At 46.4% G+C, this 23,672-nt stretch overlaps 1 protein-coding gene across 1 annotated transcript in view; it reads left to right on the forward strand.

Moving 5' to 3' along the window:
* LOC144175208 (beta-galactosidase-like) overlaps positions 1 to 23,672 on the forward strand; it is a 59,433-nt gene that overhangs the window by 24,398 nt on the left and 11,363 nt on the right. The window contains exons 6-11 of the mRNA XM_077704311.1: positions 3,676 to 3,853; positions 7,552 to 7,735; positions 14,645 to 14,688; positions 17,752 to 17,867; positions 19,003 to 19,080; positions 21,843 to 21,929. Of these exons, the coding sequence (XP_077560437.1) occupies positions 3,676 to 3,853; positions 7,552 to 7,735; positions 14,645 to 14,688; positions 17,752 to 17,867; positions 19,003 to 19,080; positions 21,843 to 21,929 (687 nt within the window). The remainder of the gene's footprint in view (positions 1 to 3,675; positions 3,854 to 7,551; positions 7,736 to 14,644; positions 14,689 to 17,751; positions 17,868 to 19,002; positions 19,081 to 21,842; positions 21,930 to 23,672) is intronic.

Consider the following 23,672-nt stretch of genomic DNA (forward strand, 5'->3'; position numbering starts at 1 on the left):
CCGATTTGCGCCCCGACCATCATTCGATTTGAGCCGTGAGTTGCACCTTGATTATTCCCTAAATGAAACTGCAACTCACGTCTCAAATCGAATTTCGCTTGATTTTCGCTTGATGGTGGTGTGCGCACGGATCGACGCGGACGGACATTGGGAGGTCCTAAGGTACTCCGCACAGTTACAGGTGAGAGAGTCAGCCGTTTGACTCACGGGTACTAACTTACGGTCGTAGCCCAATGAGTAAGACGACCGACACTAACTCTTTCTGGCCTACCAGACACAGGCTCGAATCCTGCCGGTGCCTGTGTAATTTTTTGCGATTGTAAATGCTATGCGCACGGACGCGGACGGCCATTGTGCGGTCCTGAGGTACTCCGCACCTAATACAAGTTTGTTTTATTCGGAAGATTCCGTGTTTCCTAGTGCTTCTACCGCTTGTCCGGAAAAAAACGACGCTTCATTCACTCAAAAGTCACACCCGCCGCGACGGCGCAGTGGCTAAGGTGTTGTGCTGCTGAGCCCAAGGACGCGGGTTCGATTCCAGGCCGCGGCGGCCACTTTTCTTATGGAGGCGAAAAGCGAAAACGCCCGTGTTCGAGATTTCGGTGCCCATTAAAGATCCGGTGGTCAAAATTAACCTGGAGCCCCCACTACGGCGCGCCTCATCGCCTGCGTAGCGTGGGCGCAGTAAACCTCGTAATCAATCAAACACTTCTAACCAAAATTTTAAATCTCCCACTAAATCGTGCGATTCGGGACGTCAGCGATTATGTATCCAGAGAAAATACCAAAGAGCGCGCTGGCGGACGGTCTTTTTGTTTGCCGTGTCCTTTCACGGATGGCGCCACCATAACGCCAAGAGGCCGCTGCCCACACTTGCCCTGTTTGGGAACGAATTGTGCTTCGCTTACTTTTGTTACGGCTGAAAGTAATCCTTCGTGAAAGTTTGGGTATGCTCGGAAAAACAGGTTCACGAAAGTGGCGACGCCTGTGCAGCTTGCTATGAAAAGAATGTACACTAAATTTAAGTGCAGATAGCTCGTTCTGCAAGCATTTAAAGGGACACTGAAGTGATTTGTAAACAATGCGGCATTACGAGCGCAAACTGTAGTCCGGAGTCCCTGGGCCCTGTTTCGACCACTCTGTGCGCGTTTACGCGAATTTATTTAGTAGAAAAATCAATTCGAAAATGCTGTCCTCCTCTCTTTACGCTCGCCCATTTTCTGTGGCGTTTTCGTGTGACGTCAGCAGGAGAGGAGCTGGCAATTGGCTGCGCTACTGCACGGCTCGCCGACCTTCCGCGACCGAGTCAGTCGGCCCAACGTTTAGTCCGCCGGCCGCCGACGGGTCGTCGCAATTCGTTCGATCAGTTTAAACTAAGCCACAACACGTTTGGGAATGGAAGAATGCGCCTTTCTTTACTTCGTTAGTTTGTACACTGTATCTAGCTCCGAGTCAAGGTCGCTTCACACAAGCGCTGCACAAGTGCACATGCGACGCTTCGCTGCTGACTGGTACGCCAGTAGGAAAATATAAGGCCTCTTGAAGGGGGAGAAGAGTGAGCGAAGTCAATATAGGTACTAAGGAAATAAAATCAACTGATATTTTTACCGTACAGCGTAAAACTAGGGTGCGGAAAGCACTTTTTTGCGCTGGGCGAACAAGCAGAGCGGTCAGGAGCACGACTACGCATCTGCGAACGCTTTCCCGTCTGCGAAATGCAATTGCTAGACGTGAGCTATTGTGGAAACTCGGGGGACGCTTACTGCACGAGCGCAATACAACAAATAGTCACCTAAGCTGCTTGAAATACTAAAACTAAATAAAAGTGTAAACTGGTTATACATTATATACCTAATATTTTCCCTTACCGCCAGCGGCCCTCTGTGGCCTAGTTGTCTGGTGCGCTAGGTATGTCACCGCAACTGTTTTGCCAGTCACAAGTTCGAATCGCCGCGGGTACATGCTTTTTTTTTTTATGAGTTAACTTTTTCGTTTTTCGCCGATGTTTTCTATACTGAGTTCACCTTTTTTTTGGGCCGCAGCGTTCATTGCTCCACGAACTAGTCCACAGTACTCGCGCAGGCTGGCACTGCCGCGCTAGCGAGTTCTCGTTGGCGTGCTGTTGCCATAAGCACCGACTGCTTGCGGGCAGTGGGCACAGGCCAGAGTCAACAGACCCTTGGCCTGGTGCGAACACGCTTTTTACGATACAAGCATGAGCGAGGCAAGCTCCAAATATGGGGGAAAAGCGCATGCATATGAGCGTCTGCGGGGACGCGGAGGGCGTTCATGCACTGCGTAGGCCTCAGATAGTGAATGCTACGATTCCAAGCCGTCCTGGGAGGCTTATCTGATGCATTTTACAGCCGACAACATGGCAAAAGCGCGGTACTATGATAACTGGGATATTGAGAATGCCCATCCAACGACGCCATCGAATGTCAAACATGTTGTTTTACGGACCGAAACCGAAACTTGTTTGGTTGCTAACCTTGGGCATCGTCCAATCACTGCGCCCCCTCCTCTCAACGTCACAGCTTAGTTTGTGCGGCCGCCGCAAACCGCGCATGGTAGTTTTTCTTCTTTCGCGCTTTGTAAAATAATTACCGATTTGTCAACCGGATAAACGATGAAAAGTGTGCTAATTTGAGCCAGTCTACACAGTGCAAGCAAAAACGGGAGCTTGACAAATTCACTTCAGTGTCCCTTTAAGCCCTGCCTAGCTTGCGTTTGCTTTTACCGGCCTCAGCCAATCGCACAGCTGTCTATTATACGTCATATGTTCTAGTGCGGGAGAACCGGCGCTCAATTTTCCCAAGTATTCCTATGGGGCTTCCGATCCGACGCATTTTTCGGACTGCCCGCCGATCGTCCAGGTCGGGTAAATCGAGGAGGATTCCCAGTGTTATTTGGACGAGGCACTTTTTACAAGGAACCAAGCTTGCATTTTGCCTGCAGGGCCCCTTTAAGGCGCTACCCCAACAATGGCGCGTGAGCCGGAGAGAAAAGTTCCCATCGCTCACGGACGCCGCTAGGTGGTAGTATGAATTCATCACTGTGGCTTAACTCCCCGTCGGCGTTCGGGTAACTTCGCACGCGCATCACATAGCCTCGTTGCAAACGAACTGCGCATTCGTGCGAAGTTACCCGGAACGCCGACAGGCGGCTCCCGCGCACGGAATGACACGCGTTCCCGTGTTCACCCTAACTGTGATGAAGATAGTACATCTGTGCCGGGCGCCTAACAGTCTTCTTTATCGCCGAGTATCAACGCTTTTCATGGCACGCTAGAAAGGATGCAAGAGATAAAAGTAATGTGTGTTAGCATTCGGTTCCGGATCTGCACCCCACTGGTTGCGAAAAAGTCTTACCTCTGCTCCACGGGGGCTGGGCTTATCTGGCGCTGATCTGGATGCCACATGACAGACCCCGTAGTTCTGTCTGGTCGTTTCATCGCATCCCCTCGTGAAACGGCCAGACAATGATCGTTCGTCAGGCTTCTTCACGAAAGCACGAGAAGGCCAGCTTGTAATTCGTACATTGATCTAAAGCTAGCGTATAGCTATCGTTGTTCGTATACAATCGGTATTGCCAGTGTTTATTACTAAAGGCCCAATTAAGGGGGCACGCGAATTGGCGCCATCAACGCATCCAGGTTACGGAATGTTGTTTCAGGTGGAAAACGAGTACTCCTCGTACAACGCGTGTGACTCGTCGTACATGCGGAGGCTGCGGAACCTGGCACGGGAGCAACTGGGAGATGACGTGCTGCTCTTCACGACTGACGGCTTTTCCATCAAGTCAAAGTGCGGCCGAGTCCCGGGCGCGCTTGCAACCATCGACTTCGGTACAGGTGCGTAAGTTCGACCGACGCATGCTTCGCACACGGCCACTGTATTGCTGTGCGCTACATTTCTTCTGTCAGTTGCAGAATGCTTAAACGTTCGAATGTAGCCAGAATTTAGCCGGGCCTGAATGTTCCAAGCGGATTCTACTGGTCACTGGCGTGCAGAAATCGATGCGAGCCTTTGTAAACCGTCTCTTTCTGCTGCGCCTTCTCAAGGTGGAACGCAGAAGGAGCTTGTCCAGTCTTCGCCGAAAAGTGAAGCCTACACACGGCTTTCAAAGAATCCCTTATGACGTCAAAACCAAGCAATGAATGTAAACTAAAATGCGGTTCCCGTGCCTCGGTGCTACAGCTTTACAATTGTGTCAGCAAGCATTAGAGCCCCTTCAATGACATGGCAACAAACATCGCAGTTCAAAGGAACTCAGATGGCATTGTGTTGATGGGAAATCCGCCAGGCTACACGATCATGTACAATAAAGATGTGAGGCTAATGTTATTGCCTATTGCATGACAGTACGATCACCACTGATGGCGAACTCTATGCATGTTTCATTGTGTGCTAACCCACGCAGATGTGGACGCCAAGAAAGGGTTCAGTGGAAAGATACGGAGGTGGGGCCGTATCACTAATAACGAACTTTGTGCGATCGGTTCCTGGAAGCCCAAACGTTTGAAATAAAATCCGGCTCAGGCCAACCAAGGATGTTCTCAATTTCCAGGGGTGTGTCGCACAGTGCCATCTTTTTTTCGGTCCTCTTCAACATCGTGATGAGAAAACTAGCAGTAGAATTACGGATAATCCACACCTGGGCTTGACATTCCACACGGATGACGTCACGCTGTCGGTGGTTCCCGAGGGCACGAACCTAACCACAGCAGACGTACAGGGAATCATGCAGCAAGCCTTGGACACCATCGACCATTATTTACTTTCCACTAGCAAGCAGCCGTCACCCGAAAAGACTAAGTTTTTCCTGGTGGGTGGCTACGTATAGGAGAGAGGAAAAGTCAGCCTCATACTGGCCCGCAAGACCATCATGTGACCAGCAGAACGGTGGAGGAGGATTCTTGGGGTTCCCCTCAGCGAGGTTAGTGGACCGAAGGAATGAATCTGCCGCCGACCCCTCCACCTCATCTGCCGCACAGGCAACCGATTTGGTGGAGCCGGAACAGGCACCATCAGAACATTTCGTCTGCCAACCCTCCCTTCTATGGCCCGCTACGGTGCAGCTGGACCACTCTCGCCACGCGCGCCGATGCCACCTAGCATCAAGCACTCCGCTTGGCTACCTACACGGCGTCTCTTCCCTACCACGCCCAGCCAAAATTTTCATTAATAAGACTCTTGCGAACGCTGCTGTCACTCCTCACATAATATACAAATGAATTCACCCTGGGACGTCACTACCCCCCGTTGTCCGCACTGTTCAGCGACTTCTATCGCGGACCTAAACCATTTAACCTGGCACTGCACTGCATTCTCAGACCATCGATATATTATGGAAAATGCCCTCCCAAATGGTTCTTCACCAGCTAATCCCCCATACCATGACCCCCAATTCCTTGCCGCGCTAGGCACTTTTTCCCTTGAGAGCGGTCTGGCTCGAGTAGTGTGAGCCGGGGCCTACAACCCATTTGGTCCCTCAAACTGGACAATTAGATCCTCAATAGACAATTAGATCCTCTACGGCCCTTGAAGATTCAAGAAGTGCTAATCCTCCCTCCCCGCTATTCCCATTTCCCCCCTCTGGCCCACCGGCCGTCCCTTCCCAATAAAGGACTTTACTACTACTACTTGATTCATGCTGAACCAAACACGTACACTACTCCTTAACTTAGGTCCTCCATCTCGAATTTATCCGTGCTATAACGGGCCTGCCGAGTCACACGGGGCCTGAAGACCTCTACAGGTACTCTGGCATCCCTTCCATCAAAACCTTCATCGAGGCGCACAATGACGGCAACGCACAACAGCGGGCAAAGGACTCCTCACCCCCACAAAAAAGCATACCCTCAGATGCACCCAAGCTATCATGCTTGTTAGAGCCCTCGCTCGTTGTGCTACTCAGATTTCCAAAACACCTCACCAAAAATCATAAGAATCAGGAAGTCTAGCGTTTAGCAGCAGCCACCCGTACTGGCAGAGCCCGGAACTCTGTTCATGGCCGCTGCCTGGGATCCAATCACACGAGGAGCTGGGCTGGCTGCGACCTCCCCAGTCGGCACACGCAGACAAATGAGCACCAACCCAGCCCAAGCCAGTTTGAACTGTCCGCCATCCTATGCGCAGTAAACGAGGTTTGTGAGGAGACATATCGGGGACTGAGGCAGACAGGGGAGACTGTGGTGCTCTACACGGACAGCAGAGGGGCTCTGAAACACCTTGGCCGCACCCCCGAACTGTCACTCCTGCTCATGGCATCAAAATGGCAAGCACAGTTTTGTACAGACACTATGGAGTGAAGGTGAGGGTGGACTGGGTACCAGGTTACGCCGGTGGCATTGGCGGCAGAGTCACACATGCGTCGGCGAACGTGCACAAGGACGACGGCTCTGTCTTGGTGACCTATGACTAAGCCCGCACCAGACGACCATGACCGAAAAGCACGCCCTTCGGCGCCACATCCCTACCAGCGGCCGCACACTGCCATGAGGACTGCCATGTGGGGCTCAGGCTCTCGTGGTTGTCTTTCTACTGCGTCCCAGCTGTCTGCGCTGCTTTTTCTAACAATGAGTACCCAACTAGTCCAAAGTAAAGCGTTAGTGAGACCCTCGTTCACAAGGCACGTGCTGGGGCTGCACTGACAGAAGATGTGCTCGCAAAGTGGCGACCCCACCAACGTTGCGGATCCCGGGATACTGACTGTGACGACGGCGACAACTACCAGGAAAAGAACAGCGTAGTGAGATGTTCCACGTGCGCAGTGGAAGTACGCCCAATAGTGTACAACATGCTGTGCTAGTGTCCTGGCACCCAGGATCTACCTACCCAGTACTTGCAGCTGCACGTCACTACCCTACAGCAGTGTACCACACCAATGGACCACTCCCAACAACAACACCCGCTCTCGCAACACACTGCTCTCCCTCTGGGCATTGGCAAACGAGGCGGGCATTGATCGTCACATGTGATTGTGCATATGTGTGTGAATGCGCAGCATATTACGCATGTGTGCATGTGTGTATAGATATTTTCCTTTTCCCTCTTGAATCCCCTTACCCCTATTAGGCCAAAGATCCATCCTACTATAATTAAGACTTCATTAATTTGCTTGTAGCGTTTGAAATATTCCTGCCATGCAGCCGTGCCGCTATTCATTTTTTTGGTGTCGCAAAATTATGCCGAATTTAGTGCGTGTGTGTGTGCGTGTGCGAACGCACGCTCACACACACATGTGCACGCACACACATACACAGAGGCTGCATAATCTCTAGACAAGGAGGCTTGAGGTGGTAGAAGTATTCGTCTAGAAAGCTATGGTATTCTACGTGTATGCGGCATTGTTAAGGGGCTGAGTTTGTGGCGTCAGCGACAGCCCCTTTTCGATGTTTCGTGCGTAATGAGAGAAATAGGCTTTCGTCCTAATGGAGCTCGTATTCAGACCATTCTGCAAGGAAAATATGTTAATCGCCTACCGAATTTCGGTGCAATCATCGCTGAAGACGAACTCTGTGCCATGTTTGGGTGCGAACGCTCGCAGATACGGACCCCAAGAAAGCTTGGTTCGGTGAAAAGGGTCGCAAAGCTCCACGGGGCCCACTAATCAACTCCGAGTTGTACACCGGATGGCTAGACCACTGGGACGAGCAGCACCAAACGGTCCACGCCACGGTTCTCGCCAACAGCATCCGAAAAATACTCAATATGGGGGCCTCCTTCAACCTGTAAGAAGCTTTTTTTATACGCTGCGCTGCGTCTGCTTACTCGCGGTTGCTTGCGCCAAACCGCGCGCACTGAGTGTCACACTACCTACATATTCCGGAAATGCATTATCCAGAGATCAGTTTAACTGGCTCCTAATCGGCCGGCAATAAATTTTTGCAACCAGTTTTTGGGCAGAAATAGTAGCAACGTACACGTGCGGTCATAAGTAATTGGAACAAAGATTTGTGTGAATATCAAAAAATAATTGTCTTACTGGCTTTACGACAGCTATTACCGGTTTACAGGAAGGTTTTTCTATTAGGAAGGGCTGCTTTAAACGCATATCAATGCATCCAGGCGTTTCCGAAAAAAGAAATTCTTGTAAATCTGCGAGACCATGTTCGAATTACTTTTGACAGCACCTGTACACGGCCTGGCATAAGGGGTCCGTTGTCCCTTAAGCGGCCCGTGGTCTCATGGTCCATTCCACGATAAGCTGTAGCGCAGAATGTAGTTGGCTGCCTATAGTTTGTATTCACTGGCGAGGCACGCATGCAGACAACCATGTGAGTGCGCCGCCACTGGTTACGTCGGGCTCCGCGGGATGGCGGTACTTGTCTGTGCTAAGCACATTACTTGTGTTGGGTGTTCCAAACTCTACCCCACCGAACGCAGAGTAATGCCTCGCGTCAAATGGGAGTGCGATTAATAACATCTCTGTTGACACCACCATTGAGAATCGGGTTGAAACGGAGCAGACGACGCACGCCGGAGTTTTACTCTTCTTCGGCGTGCGGGCGCAGTGGCACAAGCCGCGCCATGTCCGTGGCCGTTTCCAACGTTGCCAAGCGAAAAAATTGACAGCTAAACTTTTCAATGAATACCACCCATATTTGACGTGCCTATACAGCATATACATAGCATAGCATATATAGCATATACATAGCATATACGCTTCGTCTTGTTGACGCAAGGTCACGTAAAGTCGCCGTCCTCTGGAATCGTTGCCTGTTGGGCGAGCTATGTTAGTAATTGATAAAATTAAGGGAACGGCGAGAAGAAATGGATGTGTCCCGTTCTTTCTTTCACCACTCGAAGTTTCTTGTGATTACTCAGAAGTTGATCACACTTTGTACGGGACTTTGGACTGTTTTGCAAGTGTTTGCACTTGTGCGCAAAGTACGCTTTTCTGTCTACAATTCTTTTGAAACACTTGCTCTAAGTGCCTTATGGTTGGAACATGATGCTTTCGGGGCTCATTTTGGGGTGGAAACCGGAGGGTGTTTTTCGGGGTTTATTTTTTATGAAAAGTTTGGTATTGGAATTTATTTCTTGTCACACAAGATAACACGCTTGACACACGCGGCACAACTCAAGCTTCACATTCGGATTCACAATTTGAACACTGCACTAGGATGAGGGAGATCAGCTGATAACCCTCCTTTTTTCGGGTGCCTTGAAAAAGGGCAAATACGCCCCTCCTCGGAACCACTGGCCGTTCGCATTAATCGGTGGGAACGTCCCCCGTTCCCAGTAAGTTGTCGGCCATTCTAAAGTGCGAACTTGGACCATCATGCTTTTTTTTTCTGCCCTCTTAAATAGGAGTTTATCAAATCAATTAAAGTTATCCAAACTTTTACCCGCGAGTGTTTTTCGACTTTTTTCGTATTTATCCAAAAACACGAAGTCCTACTAGTACTTCATATGCAACAATTATTCACTTTCAGTTTTAGAGCTAGGCAAAATTGGACACCGAAGCTGTAAGAGTGGGTTGCATCTTCAATTTTTCTAAATTTCAAGCAGGCCCCACCAATACGTTAAAAGTTTCATGAAGACAAACTTTGTTCAGTTGGAGAAAAGTAGACTTTTGTAACTCACTTAGCTCCATTCAAACCACGAAGTATTTTTTTTTTGGTAAAAAACAAGATATACTAAAAGCTTTCAAATTTCATGCGACAACTCCGCAATGACGGAGTTGTATGCCCTACTTCGAGGTAAATGGGATACTAAATATCAGGAAACTATATAAGTATCGGCTGTCTTTAGAAATATATCGTAAGTACCAATGTGACAAACATAAATTTAACACGGAGTTTCATAGAACCCAAAGCCCGTACGAATTAAGAACAAACTTAATCGCGAAACCGTATTCAAGGACAGGTTATGGGGAGCAGCGATTGGCTTCCCAAATACCCGGGTCACTGAATCAGTACCCTGAGATCTTAGATCTCTTACATACCGATGTTTCAAAACACAGTTTTAAAAAAACTGTGAAAGCTCTCTTCCTTGCGGAAAATTGATTTAGCAGTATACTGTTTTGTCTGGTTTTATATAGAATGAAAACCTCCGAACTGTGTGATCAACTTATGGTCTTTTGTGATTTCTGTTCTGGTTTGAATTTTGACTTGTTGGTGTAAGCTACTTTGCTTTTGCTGTAAAACAATCACTATTATGGTATATTATCTCCACTGTCCGAAAAATGAACTCTTTATTGCGTGTATCTTTTTAAAGGGATTTCTCGGTGTGTTACTGTTGTAGTGTATCGACATGTTTTGTGCGTAGTTGAGCAATTTGCCTTCGTTTGTCAATATTTTTTTATGCTCACAGTTAGTGCACTGCATGATGGGTTGTCTCCAGTTGAATGGGCGTCGTGGCCCCGTCAGGCGTTAATTCTGCCTATAGCCACGCCACCCAAGACAAACTTGTAATGATGCTTGTCTTGAATAAATGAAAATGAAATGAATGAAATGAATATGAACAGGAGTGACATAATATGGGCCTGCACTAAGACATATTGGTCAGTGTGTTAACTTTACGCTAGAATTTGTGATACGATCAAACGAAGCTAGAGGCCCGACTGCGATTGTCGTCATGTTTCTTGGCGGCACCGGTGTCTAGGCGAGCCTTGGGGGCCTTAGGGGAGCCGCGCTTCAGCGAACGATCCGTCATGCGCAGAGTTTCATGAAACTATAGTGAACTAGAATATATTCTAGTTCACTATAATGAAACTCTATGCCGTCATGTACCGGTCTGGCATGTTCCACTTGTCCTTGGCATGGCTCTTGAACAGGCTGGAAAGTTTTATCTGGCTGCAAAAAAAACATCATTACTGTATAATACTAATCGAATTTGTTTGGTTAATATAACATTGAACCTCAAAAAAGATTTATTGTCAGGAATTATTTAGAAGCTTCATAAAAAACCAAGAAAAGGATGTTACCCTGTTTTGTTAATTTTCGCTTCGAGACAAAAAAAAAAGTCTTGTGGCTAGCCAAGACAAGTAGGGGAGGAACGGCGCTAGCTGCAATGGCGACGCCCATGACGGCCCACGACTGCAGCGCCAGGGATCCCTCTAGTGTATATTAGTATAATACTCTATGATTTACGGTAACTTAGGGCAGCGGCCGCCAATAGCACAAACAAGATTCTGTTACCTTACAGAGTTAATCACCGGAGAGTGGCGGAGGAGTGGCCACTGATTCAGATGTTTTCTTCAATATCTCAAAAATACGTTTGAAGTTTGAGATAAAAGTGGCATCATTGTTATCATGACTCGGTATTTTCAATGCGCCAAACTTGTATTTTATTCATGGTCCCTTTAAGTGTAGGGTAGTTTATCAACGTTTTCTTCAGAAGATATTCATAAGGTGAAAGTCTTTACAGAGGCAATAATAATCCAAATAAGTTACGATTCTGTCCAAGTTGCTCGCGGAATTGATGTGCCTCTGTTGTTTGCCGCCGTCAAGGAGCCAAGTTCAGCCAGAGCGATAGTGGTGCTCTTAAAAATGTGTCAGCCTCTTGAAATGCTCACGTTTTTCATTCATACGCCGCCGAATTACTCACCTATCGCTATTCAGTGCAATGGACGTACGTTAGCAGAAACAAGTCACAGTAATTGTTCACGCCGAACGTATGCAGTTAACATAAGTCACAGAGAATTCTTGCAATAAATGTTTGCGGTTATTGTTGAGTGTACAATAACGAATTGGAGGAGGCCTACATAGTGCTGTTTGAGGAAATATGAGAAGGATGCATGGGTGCCGTACTCCTACCATAACAAAGCTAAAAGGTTCCCAGTCACGAAAGGCGATAGACTAGGAAACAACCCCGCCGAAATTATTTACAGCCTGTCCAGAAAGGATGCTTCCGGAACTTTTGTGGAAGGGCCAGGGTTACGAATAGATGGAAAATACTTGAGCAACTTTAGATTTGCGGATGACATCGTCTTATTTACGGAACATTTTTTTCAAAAACTTTTCTCAGAAAGCTCTAAAAAACTCTACTTAGAAAAAAATTGGCGCAGGTTGCACTATTGGTACGAGGGGTGCCCCTCTTCCTTCGTCGGAGACCCGGCTGCTGCCCCTCACATTTATTTCCAAACTTGCCGCTGAAAGCTCTCCATGACTGGCAGACCTGGATCGTTTCGTCCGCAAGCTTTCACATCTATCGCAAAGTGGACCGCGTTAGCGCGCGCTAGAACCCGCGGCCAAGACCAAAGCCAACGCCCGCACTACGAACCCAAAGGAAAGGCTGTGTGCCCGGAATGCGATAGCTCAACCGGGTAGACGCCGGCTTCATAACGCAAAGGGCCCACGTTAGATTCTGACCACGGGAAGCTTTTTTCTTTCCAATTGGCTGCACATGCTATTGTACCCCGTCGCTGCTAACCCGTACCCCTCGGGCCTTCGTGGTCGCCCAGTAATTAGGTTGTCGGTTTCATGGCGTAAAGATCCCGGGTTTCATTTTTAATGCGTGGCATTCTTTGCCGAGTACACCCATAGCCGGGACCGAGTAACGCCTTGCATTTCCCCACAAATGCAGATTTCGCGGAAGTTTCCCCTTCAATCGTTATGATAGCGTAAATGGAGATAATTGGTCGAACAAAATTTTGAAAACCAAGAAACAAGAAAAATATAAAAATACTGAAAATTGTCAACCTTGTACATTTACCCAAAAATGAAGTTTTAGCGGAACACCTGTAATAGTTATAGTAGCGTAAATGGATCTAAATGATCGCACAGAATTTACAAAAACCAAAAAAAATCGCTGTAAAGAACTCACACTCTAGAAAAGTGGCATAAGAATGATTAGTAGACAATTCGCTGAATTTCTGCAGATTTTTCTTGAGGCTTCGAGGTTTTTTGGTGCTACGCACGGACAATATTTAAAGCTCGGCATAATAAGCTCTGCTGTTAGAACCCTACTCAGAAAGCTTTGAATGCTCTCGGTTCCCATTTTCAACATCTATGCGTTTATTTGGGCTTGTTTATAAACGGAAGCCATCGAGGTGCAAATTTTTACCTCGGGCACTTCCCATAGGACCTTGCAAAGTTAATAACAAAAAGTAAACTCGCTTGTCTCTGTAATATAATTCAGGGAAACTTTAGAGAAGGTTCCAAGAATATTTCCGAAGCTCAAGTGATGCTTGATCTTCTTTGAATGCTATGTTGCGAAACAGAAAATATCCATTGAGGATGAGCATGAATCGTGCGATGCAACGGGGGAGAGATGCTTCAGACAAGAATCCAGCGAATCACAGGGGCCCAGGTTCTTCCTTAAGCAAGTGTGACCGTGAGAAATGTGCATGGTACGCTTTTTAACAGCGAACATGTTTAACCAATTGTAGTTTTGCGTGTCCGCAGTTAAAAATACCAAGAAATTGCAGAGCCCACGTGAGCGCGTGCCTCGCGGCGACCGCCCGGCAGTTAAAAAACCATGATGGTGGTGGTAGACTTTATTCACAACAAAGGTAAAAAACCATGAAGATGCTTGTCAAGCCAAGCATACCCCCTTAGGGAGAATGGCCAAGATTGCGGCGACTGCCCACCAGCTAAAAAAAAAAAAATGCTGAGCGCTCGTGTGTGAGTGCCCTGCAGCGACCGCCTAGCGTCCCCGGCGCACGTTTGTCAATACCCGCTCAGGGAGACTGGCCAAGATTGGCCAAAAAAAAAACTCCATCGTTCGTCGTAATCGCGGCAACACTTGCTCGTACCGAGAAGGACACGTCATAGCGTACTAGGGCTTTAAGAGAATGTACAATCATTACCACTTCAAAAAAAAAAAAAAAGCTCACTTTTATAGCAGCAATGATGGAGTAAAGGTCGTTGCGGCAGCGAAGAAGAAGCAAATTGGCTACAGTCATGGAGTTAAGGGTGGACGCTGATCTTAAAACAACTTCTTTTAATTTTCAAGTAAACTTTGTGAAACTTGTCAGTCTTGCCACTGATTTCAAATATGCCATTATGTTTTCAGCTGGTCAATTAGTTCCCTAGATAATTGGAGATAATTAGCCATTTTTGGTCAAACAATAGACAAAACAGTGTAGGTCATAAAACTGTGATATTTGTACTTTCCAATACTATGAACACTGGCGAATGAAATAATTGAAGAGGTAATTTTTTGATGCATCGCTTGGAACTAATTTTACAGCTCATTAAACTTTGGTGGCACCAGTGGCAAGGAACAATTTTAAGTTCCCATTTCAAGCACAGAAGTTTATCTAGCTGTAAAATTAGTTTCAAGCGATGCATCAAAAAACCGCTTCGATTATTGCATTCACCAGGGTTCATGGTATTAGAAAATATAAAGATTACAGCTTTATGACCAACACTGTTTTGTCTATCGTTTGACCAAAAACGACTGATTATCTCCAATTATCCTGAGGACTAATTGACCAGCTAAAAAATAATGGCGTATTCAAAATCACTGGAAAAAACGTAGCAAGACTGACAAGTTTCAGAAAGTTTACTTGAAAATTAAAGGAAGTTGTTTTAAGGTCATGTGTCCCCCCTTAAACCGTCCTGATAGTCGTGAAGGTTCAGTGCAGCTTTGTTACCTTCAAGTCGTTTGCGTTAGTGTGAGCTTCCTTCATTTTTTCAAGGTGGCTGCATTTATTTTGCTCGAAGTGTAACATACTCCTTCCATTGCAGGTACATGTTTCACGGTGGCACCAATTTTGGATTCAAGGCAGGCGGTAAGGAAGCGCCCTTACGTCGCATGCAACAAGCGTCGCACTTGATTACTTTCGTTTCAGCGCGCTGATGGACCCTTAATTATTTCAAGCCAACCAACCAAGAGGAGCCAGTGCGTATATGTAATTAGCATTTAAACGAGGTATTTTTCGGTTTCTGTTTGTGGAATATTTTGCCTCGATGATCAAGACTGCACACAGCTAATCTCACGAACGCGGAGAAACAGGCACCGAACAAAATGCCCAAAGCCGCTCGGTTATGTATTTTGAGCGCTAATTGCCACCGTAAATTATATTATATAATGCAGAGTAGGTAGGATGTCTATTGTGTATACATAATGCGGATTAAGTCTTCGAAAAAAGCTTAGCATTAACTTGAGGTCAGGGAATGACACTTGTGTCCTTTATTTTAACGCCTGGCTCCATTTTGGGCGAGGTTAATGGTGCGGTGACGTTGAGCTGAGGTTTCTGAGGTGGGCTTTATTAAGCCGACCTCAATGTCGTGGCGACGCCGAAGTTGACGTTTTGGTAGAGATAAAGTTCAGGTACGTGCTCATGAAGTATTTTCCTGTTATAGGAGAGTCGCAGTTCGTATAACTCAGAACGTCAACTTGTACGAGGCAATTTTTTTACAAAACAAATGGCAACTGCCGGCTTGACAATTTTTGGGTGGAGGGGCTTTAATTATTTCCAACATCCGGTGTATCAGTTAAAAATAATTCGGCCGCTTTCGCAATTGAAATGCGGGGGCTAAGGAAACAGCGGAGGGTGATCATCACTAGCTTTAACTTTGCTTTTCTTAGGTCCACCCCTTTCTTGAGAAAAAGATGGTTAAAAGGCGAAGCTTTCTCCATTCAGACGGAGTTAAATTAAAGCCCACAATCCACCCTCCTACAGCCCGAAATCTATACTGCCCAAGTTCGAAGGTAAAGTCAACTCCAACTCGGCCAAAGTCCAAAGCCGACACCCGCGCTACGAACCCAAAGGATATCATGTGCGCACCGATTGCAATGACAGCACAACCTGAATGTGCGCCTTCAAATGCACCTACTAGAATTTATTGTGTCGTCTACGCAGTGCATGGGAAGGTCTGTAAGCTCGTATTGGCGTGAAGTTATCTTGTCATTCCGGCTCTTAAGTGTTCGGTTCTCAAGAGTGTATCTAAGTACAGTTATGAGGAAAAGGTTGCACGGCGATTTAGTGGAAACCATGATGCCTGTTCCGCTTCATCGGGCAAATTATATTGGCACAGCGGGTCAAGGCGTGCTGAAGAGGATGAAAACAATGCCAGTGAAACCATCAGTTAAGTCGTTCTTTTTTAAGCTGCCCAAGAACACACTAGCAGTAAAAACATGGCTGCATTAAAAAAGTCTGTTTGTACCATGGGACACTGATTGTCGTCTTTGCAAAATCCGAGAAACTGTAGAACATGTGTTTATTAATAGTTGGGATGCTGTGTTTCATTGGGATGTGCTGAAAAGAACCCTCGAAAAAGAACTGCCCATCAGCCCACACGGCATTCGCTACTTGCCCGTTGTTAATTCTGGAGGAATTTCGTACGACATGATAATGTTGTTGAGCCTGCACGCGTTGAGGAAAATTAGAAAATCTGTCGACAATGCAGATTCCCATGCCCGCCCAGTAAGAAATTTCATTGAAAGTGTGTGCTATATACGCGATGTGTATCAAGTCCAGTATGGCCCGCCGGAGAGGACAAGCGTGCTTGATATTCTGGCATGTTTAAAGAAATTCTAGGCACAGTAGATAACAAATGAGTTGGTGAGGTGGCGTGCGTGCGTGCGTGCGTGCGTGCGTGTGCGTGCGTGCGTGCGTGCGTGCGTGCGTGCGTGCGTGCGTGTGTGTGTGTGTGTGCGTGTGTGCGTGCGTGCGTGCGTGCGTGCGTGCGTGCGTGTGCGTGTGCGTGTGTGTGTGTGTGTGTGTGTGTGTGTGTGTGTGTGTGTGTGTGTGTGTGTGTGTGTGTGTGTGTGTGTGTGTGTGTGTGTGTGTGTGTGTGTGTGTGTGTGTGTGAACAGGCAATAGAGAAAAAAAGCAATCACAGCACAATCGGATAAACGCCGGTTTCATAGCGCGAGAGACCCACCACAGGTTCGATTCCAAGCAAGGGAAGCGCTTCTTTTTTCACGAAGCGCGTACTGCCAACCCCTGCTCGTGGGCTTCTTGCCTCCTCTCCACTTCCCCTCAAGCTTTTTGGCCTTGCATTTTCCCCCCCTCCAGTTTTCCGAGCGGAATTTCCTGCTAACAATCCGCACGGACCGAAGAAAGCTTAAACAGCTCTGCGGTTAGAACGTGTGCCCTCAATTCCGTGCATTAAAGCCATTTAGTGGAATTTTCTTGTGCATCTGTGGCTTACGGTGCATCGGTGCATAGAGTGACCCCCTGACGGGAAATCTCATTACCAAGAAACACAGATTACTATTAGTGTTATGCCATTAGTCTTGGAAGTAAAATAAGAGTCACAACGATCCTCCCACGGCTGCGACGCCATGACACATCGTACAACGTTGTTGATACGTAAACTTTGTTTGAGGTCGCACGAGGGTTGGGCCGATGCTGCGGGTCTGAAATTTTGCAAAAAAGTGACGTTAGTGTCGTTACTGTATGGTACAGAAAATGGCTGCCGCTATAAAGAAACATGCAAACGAAACACATTTTAGTTCTTATAGAATTTGAACTTAGTTCTCCAAAACACAATTGTTGTGGTACCACTGCTCCACCTGTGCGCGTTTTTAACATGAAAGTGTTTTATTCCGGGATACACAAAGATTTGGCAGACGTCATATCCGTCGCGGAAATGGCGCCAATGTCTGTGTAGAGACGAAATGAGAGGCAAAGGGGCACGGAACGCTGTGCAAATAGGGGACGTGAACGCTGGGCAAAAATGCTTTCATCTAATCCAAGACGGGGTAAGACGGTAGTCATTTGGAGATATCTTCATGTTGCAGTGGGTATGTAATGCCTTTTGCCGCTATTAATGTACTGAATTCTGTACTGACCACTTTCACCTACTGCGATGCGCTCTAATCATGGATCCTCGTACACTTTCAGCTAACTTGGAGAAGGGCTTCCAACCGCAGACCACGAGCTACGACTACGACGCGCCAATAAACGAGGCGGGCGACGTCACCGAGAAGTTCAGGGCCATTAGTGACGTCATTGCCGAGGTTAGTCAACGGCTGGCACTGAACCCGTAATGATAAACCACCAGTTTCTGCTAAGTGAAAACTCGATCGACATCCACTTTTCAAATCAGCTGCACCGCTACAGAGGTGTTGCTCTCTCATAAACTTCGCACTTGAAGGAAAATCCCGGCAAGGACAAATTCTGATAAACATGTATAGCTTGTCTTTGCAGCGCTACGGCTACATGTGAGGTGTATGTCAAATTTTCCCTTAGAAGAAGTCACATGAGCAGCTGCTAACGTCTTATGCATGTTCAATGTTCAACATCTTTCTGACAAATCTATATAGCTTGTCTTTGCAGCGCTACGGCTGCATGTGAGGTGTATGTCAAATTTTCCTTTAGAAGAAGTCAAATGAGCAGCTGCTAACGTCTTATGCATGTTCAATGTTCAACATCTTTCTGACAAATCTATATAGCTTGTCTTTGCAGCGCTACGGCTGCATGTGAGCTGTATGTCAAATTTTCCCTTAGAAGAAATCAAATGAGTAGCTGCTAACGTCTTATGCATGTTCAATGTTCAACATGTTCAGCATGTTCACCATGCCAGCTTGAACCTTGTTGCCGCTTAAACAGAACTACGGCGTCCGCTTTTCGTCTTGCGAATAGGACTGCAGGCGAGCGAAATAAACTGCATAGCAGCTCATAACTGTCCTTTCTGGTCTCTCAACCGGTCCACTTAGAGGAACTTGCCTTATAGATTAACGGCATGTCAGCGCAACGTGCCTTTGTCATAATACGGCACACCCAGGTTTCAATGGCACCCGTCTGCGCTTACGCGCATTCCGAACTAGGTTATTTTACACATAAGTGTGATTAGTTCGAGGTGATGAATTCAGGGAAAAGTGCCGATTCAGGTCTTCACGGCGCACATGTCCATATTGGCCCCTCCCGGGCTTATTTCAGTTTCTACATGCATGCGCTGGCTATATCACGCGCGTCCTAGTCGCTGTAACATAACTGCGCTGTGCGTGTCACATTTTTGAAAAATTTCCTAAACAAACTGACCACATCTCGCGAATTGTCTAAACACCTTGCCGACTGCGGCCGCCTTTTGGCGAATATTTTTTGACGACCTGCATATTCTTACTTTCCTTGACTCGCCGCCACCTGTCTCAGTTTTTTCCAGATAGAATGAGGAGGGTAATTCCGCCGCCGAAAAAGAAAATGGCCCTGGGAAACATCACCCTCACACGCGTAAGCAGACGTTTTCTCAACACAGCCTGCCCATTCATGCTGATGTAGATCTGTCTCAATATTATTATAGCGAATCCTGCGATGCGTGGCTTCGAGTTTCATATTGGATGGGTGGTGATGCTGCCAGAAACGCGCCACTGTGAATACCACTGTAGCAACTATAAAATCTCGCACACGGATTAAAGCCCTTGAGCACCGAGGTGCATACACCCTCGAACACCCTGCGGTAACTTTGCACTTGTCGGTCTTCTGATTGAAAGAATACACCCATTATTGTGCGATTTGAAGACAAGATAAACTAGAAATATGTTCAGCATGCGGCAGAACTATAAGATTTTTTTTTCTTTTCTTCCAATGAGTTTTTTAGCTTTGTGAAAAGGAAACTTTACAAGTAAGATAAATGTGGCGACCCCCACTCGGTGCACCTTCATTTTGAAGGTATTTATTCATACCAGAGAAATGGTTCTTATTATCAAATATTTAAAAGCAAAACCTCAATGCACATGAAAGAGATGATGAATATGTTGCTGCGGTTTTGTAGTTTTTGTTTCTGTTAGTGTGGCGCTGATGGTAGCAAGCTCTAGTGACCTTCGTATCTTTGTGCGTATAGTTACTTAGTCAGGTCCAATGTATTCATTGAACATAATACTGCGTGTATATAATGGATATAATTTATTGCATGGCTGAGGCAACAATCGGAATGTAGTAAGGCATAGTTTTAATGCTCTGAAACAGACTTTACAAGTCCACAGTGTAGGCCATTGAAGTGCTGCCTTTAGTAGCCTCGTGGAACCATAAAAATATATCACATACAACGAGCTAACCAACTTACGGACTTAACTACTGACTTAGTGGCAGAACTCTCCAGGAATGCTGTGTATAATTATTGATCAGAAGTTACTGCCCATTTAGTAATTTTCGATAGCCTTGTAATCACTCAGGACCCTAGCATAGCCATCTGTTAAATAGGATATCGCAGACAAAGCGGGCTTTCGCCATCAACGAAACTGCAAAACACCAAGGACCTTTAAGGTAAAAAGTCATGAACATGATGTAATGTCCCGAAACGTTGGACATCTGCTGGGGTGACCACACGGTGCCTAAATATGTGTTTGGCCTATGCAGTGCCCGTCTTGAGGAAAGTGAACTAAAATTGTTTATTGTGTTGTTTCAAATCAATTGATGAAACAATGCTTTAGAATTAATAATAAAAGTTCCAAATGAAATTCATTTTAAGTTCTAGGAATTATCGTACTTCTTTTCATTCTCTTCCTCTGGCCTCTTTGAAGATGACGACACGAAAAATCATATCCCAGTTATCATTTTTACTACGTCAGCAATACAATAGGGCATGTCGGCAAAAATTTCCGCCGCCGATTCATGGACACAGAGCGACAAAAGAAGGAAGAGTGATAGCACATGTAACACCGTACTTGCGATGGCATTGGCTAGTGGGCAACAATACATCGACCGGCAGCCAACTCCGCCGCTAAAGCGAGCAAAAGTGAGTTATAATGCAAAGAATGGAAACCACAGCGTGCGAAGGGCGTGAGAAAAACGCCCTTCTAAAGCCAAAGCAAGGCTTTGGCTTTACACTGAACACTGACACCAGACTTAGATATTTAGATTTGGCTGTGGGTGTATAAGACAATTGCCCAACTTCTGTTTCACTTTGGCTAGCCGGCTGAATCGAGTGACAGACAGACAGACAAAGAGACATACATACCAAAATTTCTGCGCCTGAGTAGCCCAAGAAAGACTATCGTCTTTAAAAACTGCAAAAACCCCGAGGAGCGAGAAAATACCCAGCACTCGTGAGCGCAAGCCTCGCGCGACGATCACCGAGTCCCCGGCTAGTACTGTGGCTTTAGCAAAAAAAAAAAGGAGAGAAAGAGAAAAAATCTCCAGCGCTAATGCTAAAGATGAAAATACACCCTGTTTGGGAGGGGTCACCATGGCCGCCGCGCTCTCTAGAAGCCATTATGGATAATTGGAGACATGGCTACGAGTGTGCCAGTCCTTCCGGAGACGACGAGCACATCCCGTCACCGCTGCCTCGAGTCGATGACGAAGAGCTTGGTGGAAGTCTACAATGCTGAGGATGACTTTGCATCCACAACTCGCCGCGAAGGTGACGACGATGCATATGACAATGGTTGAAACTTTGCAAATAAACAATGATACTGAAACAAACTTAACTATGCGCCCGGCAATGCTCACCTACAACAGCTTCGCCATTCAAATCTTGCGCGTGAGTGCAAGCTTGCTTGATTTTTTTTACATGAATGCAACGCTATTACTGGTAAGGTACAATTAATGAACATCGTCCGGATCGCTTATCTTAACGGCCGTTTTTACAATAAAACAAAATGGTGAACAGGGCTAATCGATTAATATGCATAATGCTCTTCCTCACGTCCCACCATGCACTTCCACAATTGTGCTTGGTGAGGGCAACTGCAATTTCGTCGCAATGACCGGTTCGTACATTTCGGGTGAAAGCTACGGAAAGTTATTTTTTGGGTGAGAAGCGAAACAGGGAGTCCGTGCGCTCTTATCTACAAGTTCCTTCCCACTTGCACAATTCACGCATGTGGCGGCATTATTCGCGGCGGCCCGATGTTCAGCTTGGAACAAAAAGTAGTAAAGTGAAACTTCCGTCGCTCGATCGAGGCACTGCATGCACAATGATACATGATTGTTCCCAAGTTGAGTACTAAGAATTAAGTCAAGCGACCATTATCTGTGGTCTTGTGTTGCAGGTGTTTGGTATGAAGCAGCTGCGCGAGCTGTCAAGCAGTCGCACCGTCGAATCAACCGATCCGCTCACCTTTGAACAACTGGGTCAGGTAAGACGCTGCTGTGTTGTATACTGTGTCCTCTGTTGCACGGGCTGCGCCTTTAACACGGCACGCGCGTCGCTGCTGATGCATATACTAGGTGTCCCAGCTATCATGCAACAAGATTTGAAAAAAGAGCAATCGCGTTATTTGAAGTAAACCTGGTGCATAATTTTTCCAGTACAGTGGAGTAGCGGCCACTAATTTTTTTTTATTAATGAGATTTAAGTAATTGTACTTAATTATCGAAATCGAGAAGTCTGTCCCAATCATTAAAGTGTCAACGAGGCCCTCGAGGTACCCACTTGAGGCACTTGAAGCAATGAGGCTTCAACTAACTGCGGTATTTTGGGCGATGTACTAATCGCGTATTCATTTACTGTGGCTGATAAAGTAACCCCGCGAAATATGAAAAATACTTATTGACACTGTAATGATTGCGACAGTACTTTTCAATATGGATAATCAAATATCATTACTTGTTTAAATCTTATTGCGAGAAAATTACCCGCCAATACTCCAGTGTACCGGAAACATTATTCACAGGGTTTTCTTCGAGTAACGCCATTGCTCTTTTTTGAAATCTTTGTGCATGATAGCTGGGACACCCCGTAGATCGGCTGCTATATACTCCCTGGTAGAATTAAAGAGGCCATAAAGACAAAATACAACTTTCTTCAATTTGTAAGAACTGTATACACATCAAGGGACAGGTCCGGATTTTTTCTGGTGGGGGTCAGCTTCTATCAGCAATGATGATGATAAGGAGAAGAGTATGATGATGACAAGGAGAAGAAAAGGAGAGCAGCCTTTTTTCACCGAAACTTCGGAAAACCAAAAATACAAGAAATAGAAAAAAATCAACTAGGCTTCTTTTACGACCTTAGGGGTCATCTTCTTGGCTGTATAGTTCAAAAATTAGGGGGGTCGGAACGGGGGGGTGGGGGCTCAGGACATCTGGACCCCCCTCTGGATCTGCCAATGTACAGTTCTTTCAAATTGAAGAAAGTTGTATTTTGTGAATAACCAAAGGCTATATATAACCTTTGACAACTCACTCAGCCCCATACAAAGATGTTTTTTAATTGAAGAAAACTATATGGCCCGGAGTAACGTTATATGGACCAGCAGCAAAACATAGTTATTGGTGGGCTAATTGCATGTTAGCATTCAAGCGATACGGTAAGACGAAACTAGGGGCCCCGCTTCAATCGCCTAGTCAATTCCTTGGCTGAGGCTTTGGTCGGTGGCCGCCATTAGCGCGAACAAGATTCTGTGACGTCATTGAGAAATTGCCGGAAAGGGGCTTAGGAGTCGCCCAGCTTCATTTGTTTTCTGTAATATCCTGAATATTTATTTGAATTTATCCATTAAATTACATTATGTTGTCGAGACAAAGACGTCCTATTAATGAACCGACTTACATTTCGCGTTCATGCCCCCTTTAAAGCCACTTACATTATTCTTCAAGACAGACTGATCACTTGCAGGTGCGGAGCGGCACCAGCGAGGATTGCCGTATACTAGATGGGAGAAGTCTGTCTCGATTTTTACGCAATCGGCCAAACCGCTTCCACTCACAGGCACTATCAATAATTCGCAGCATCTCTAGCTGATCAACGAGCAGAAGCGGTTATTCCGGTTGGGTAAAATCAACTATGACTGCTCGCATGGCCGCCTATTGTTGGCTCGCATGGCAACACTATTTAGACCGTTGCCGCTCCAGCGACCTGCTTCTAACAGCGCGTTCAA

Source organism: Haemaphysalis longicornis, unplaced genomic scaffold (genome assembly GCF_048455015.1).
Source record: "Haemaphysalis longicornis isolate Haplotype H1 unplaced genomic scaffold, Haemaphysalis longicornis Haplotype H1 scaffold_3, whole genome shotgun sequence".
NCBI lineage: Eukaryota > Metazoa > Arthropoda > Arachnida > Ixodida > Ixodidae > Haemaphysalis > Haemaphysalis longicornis.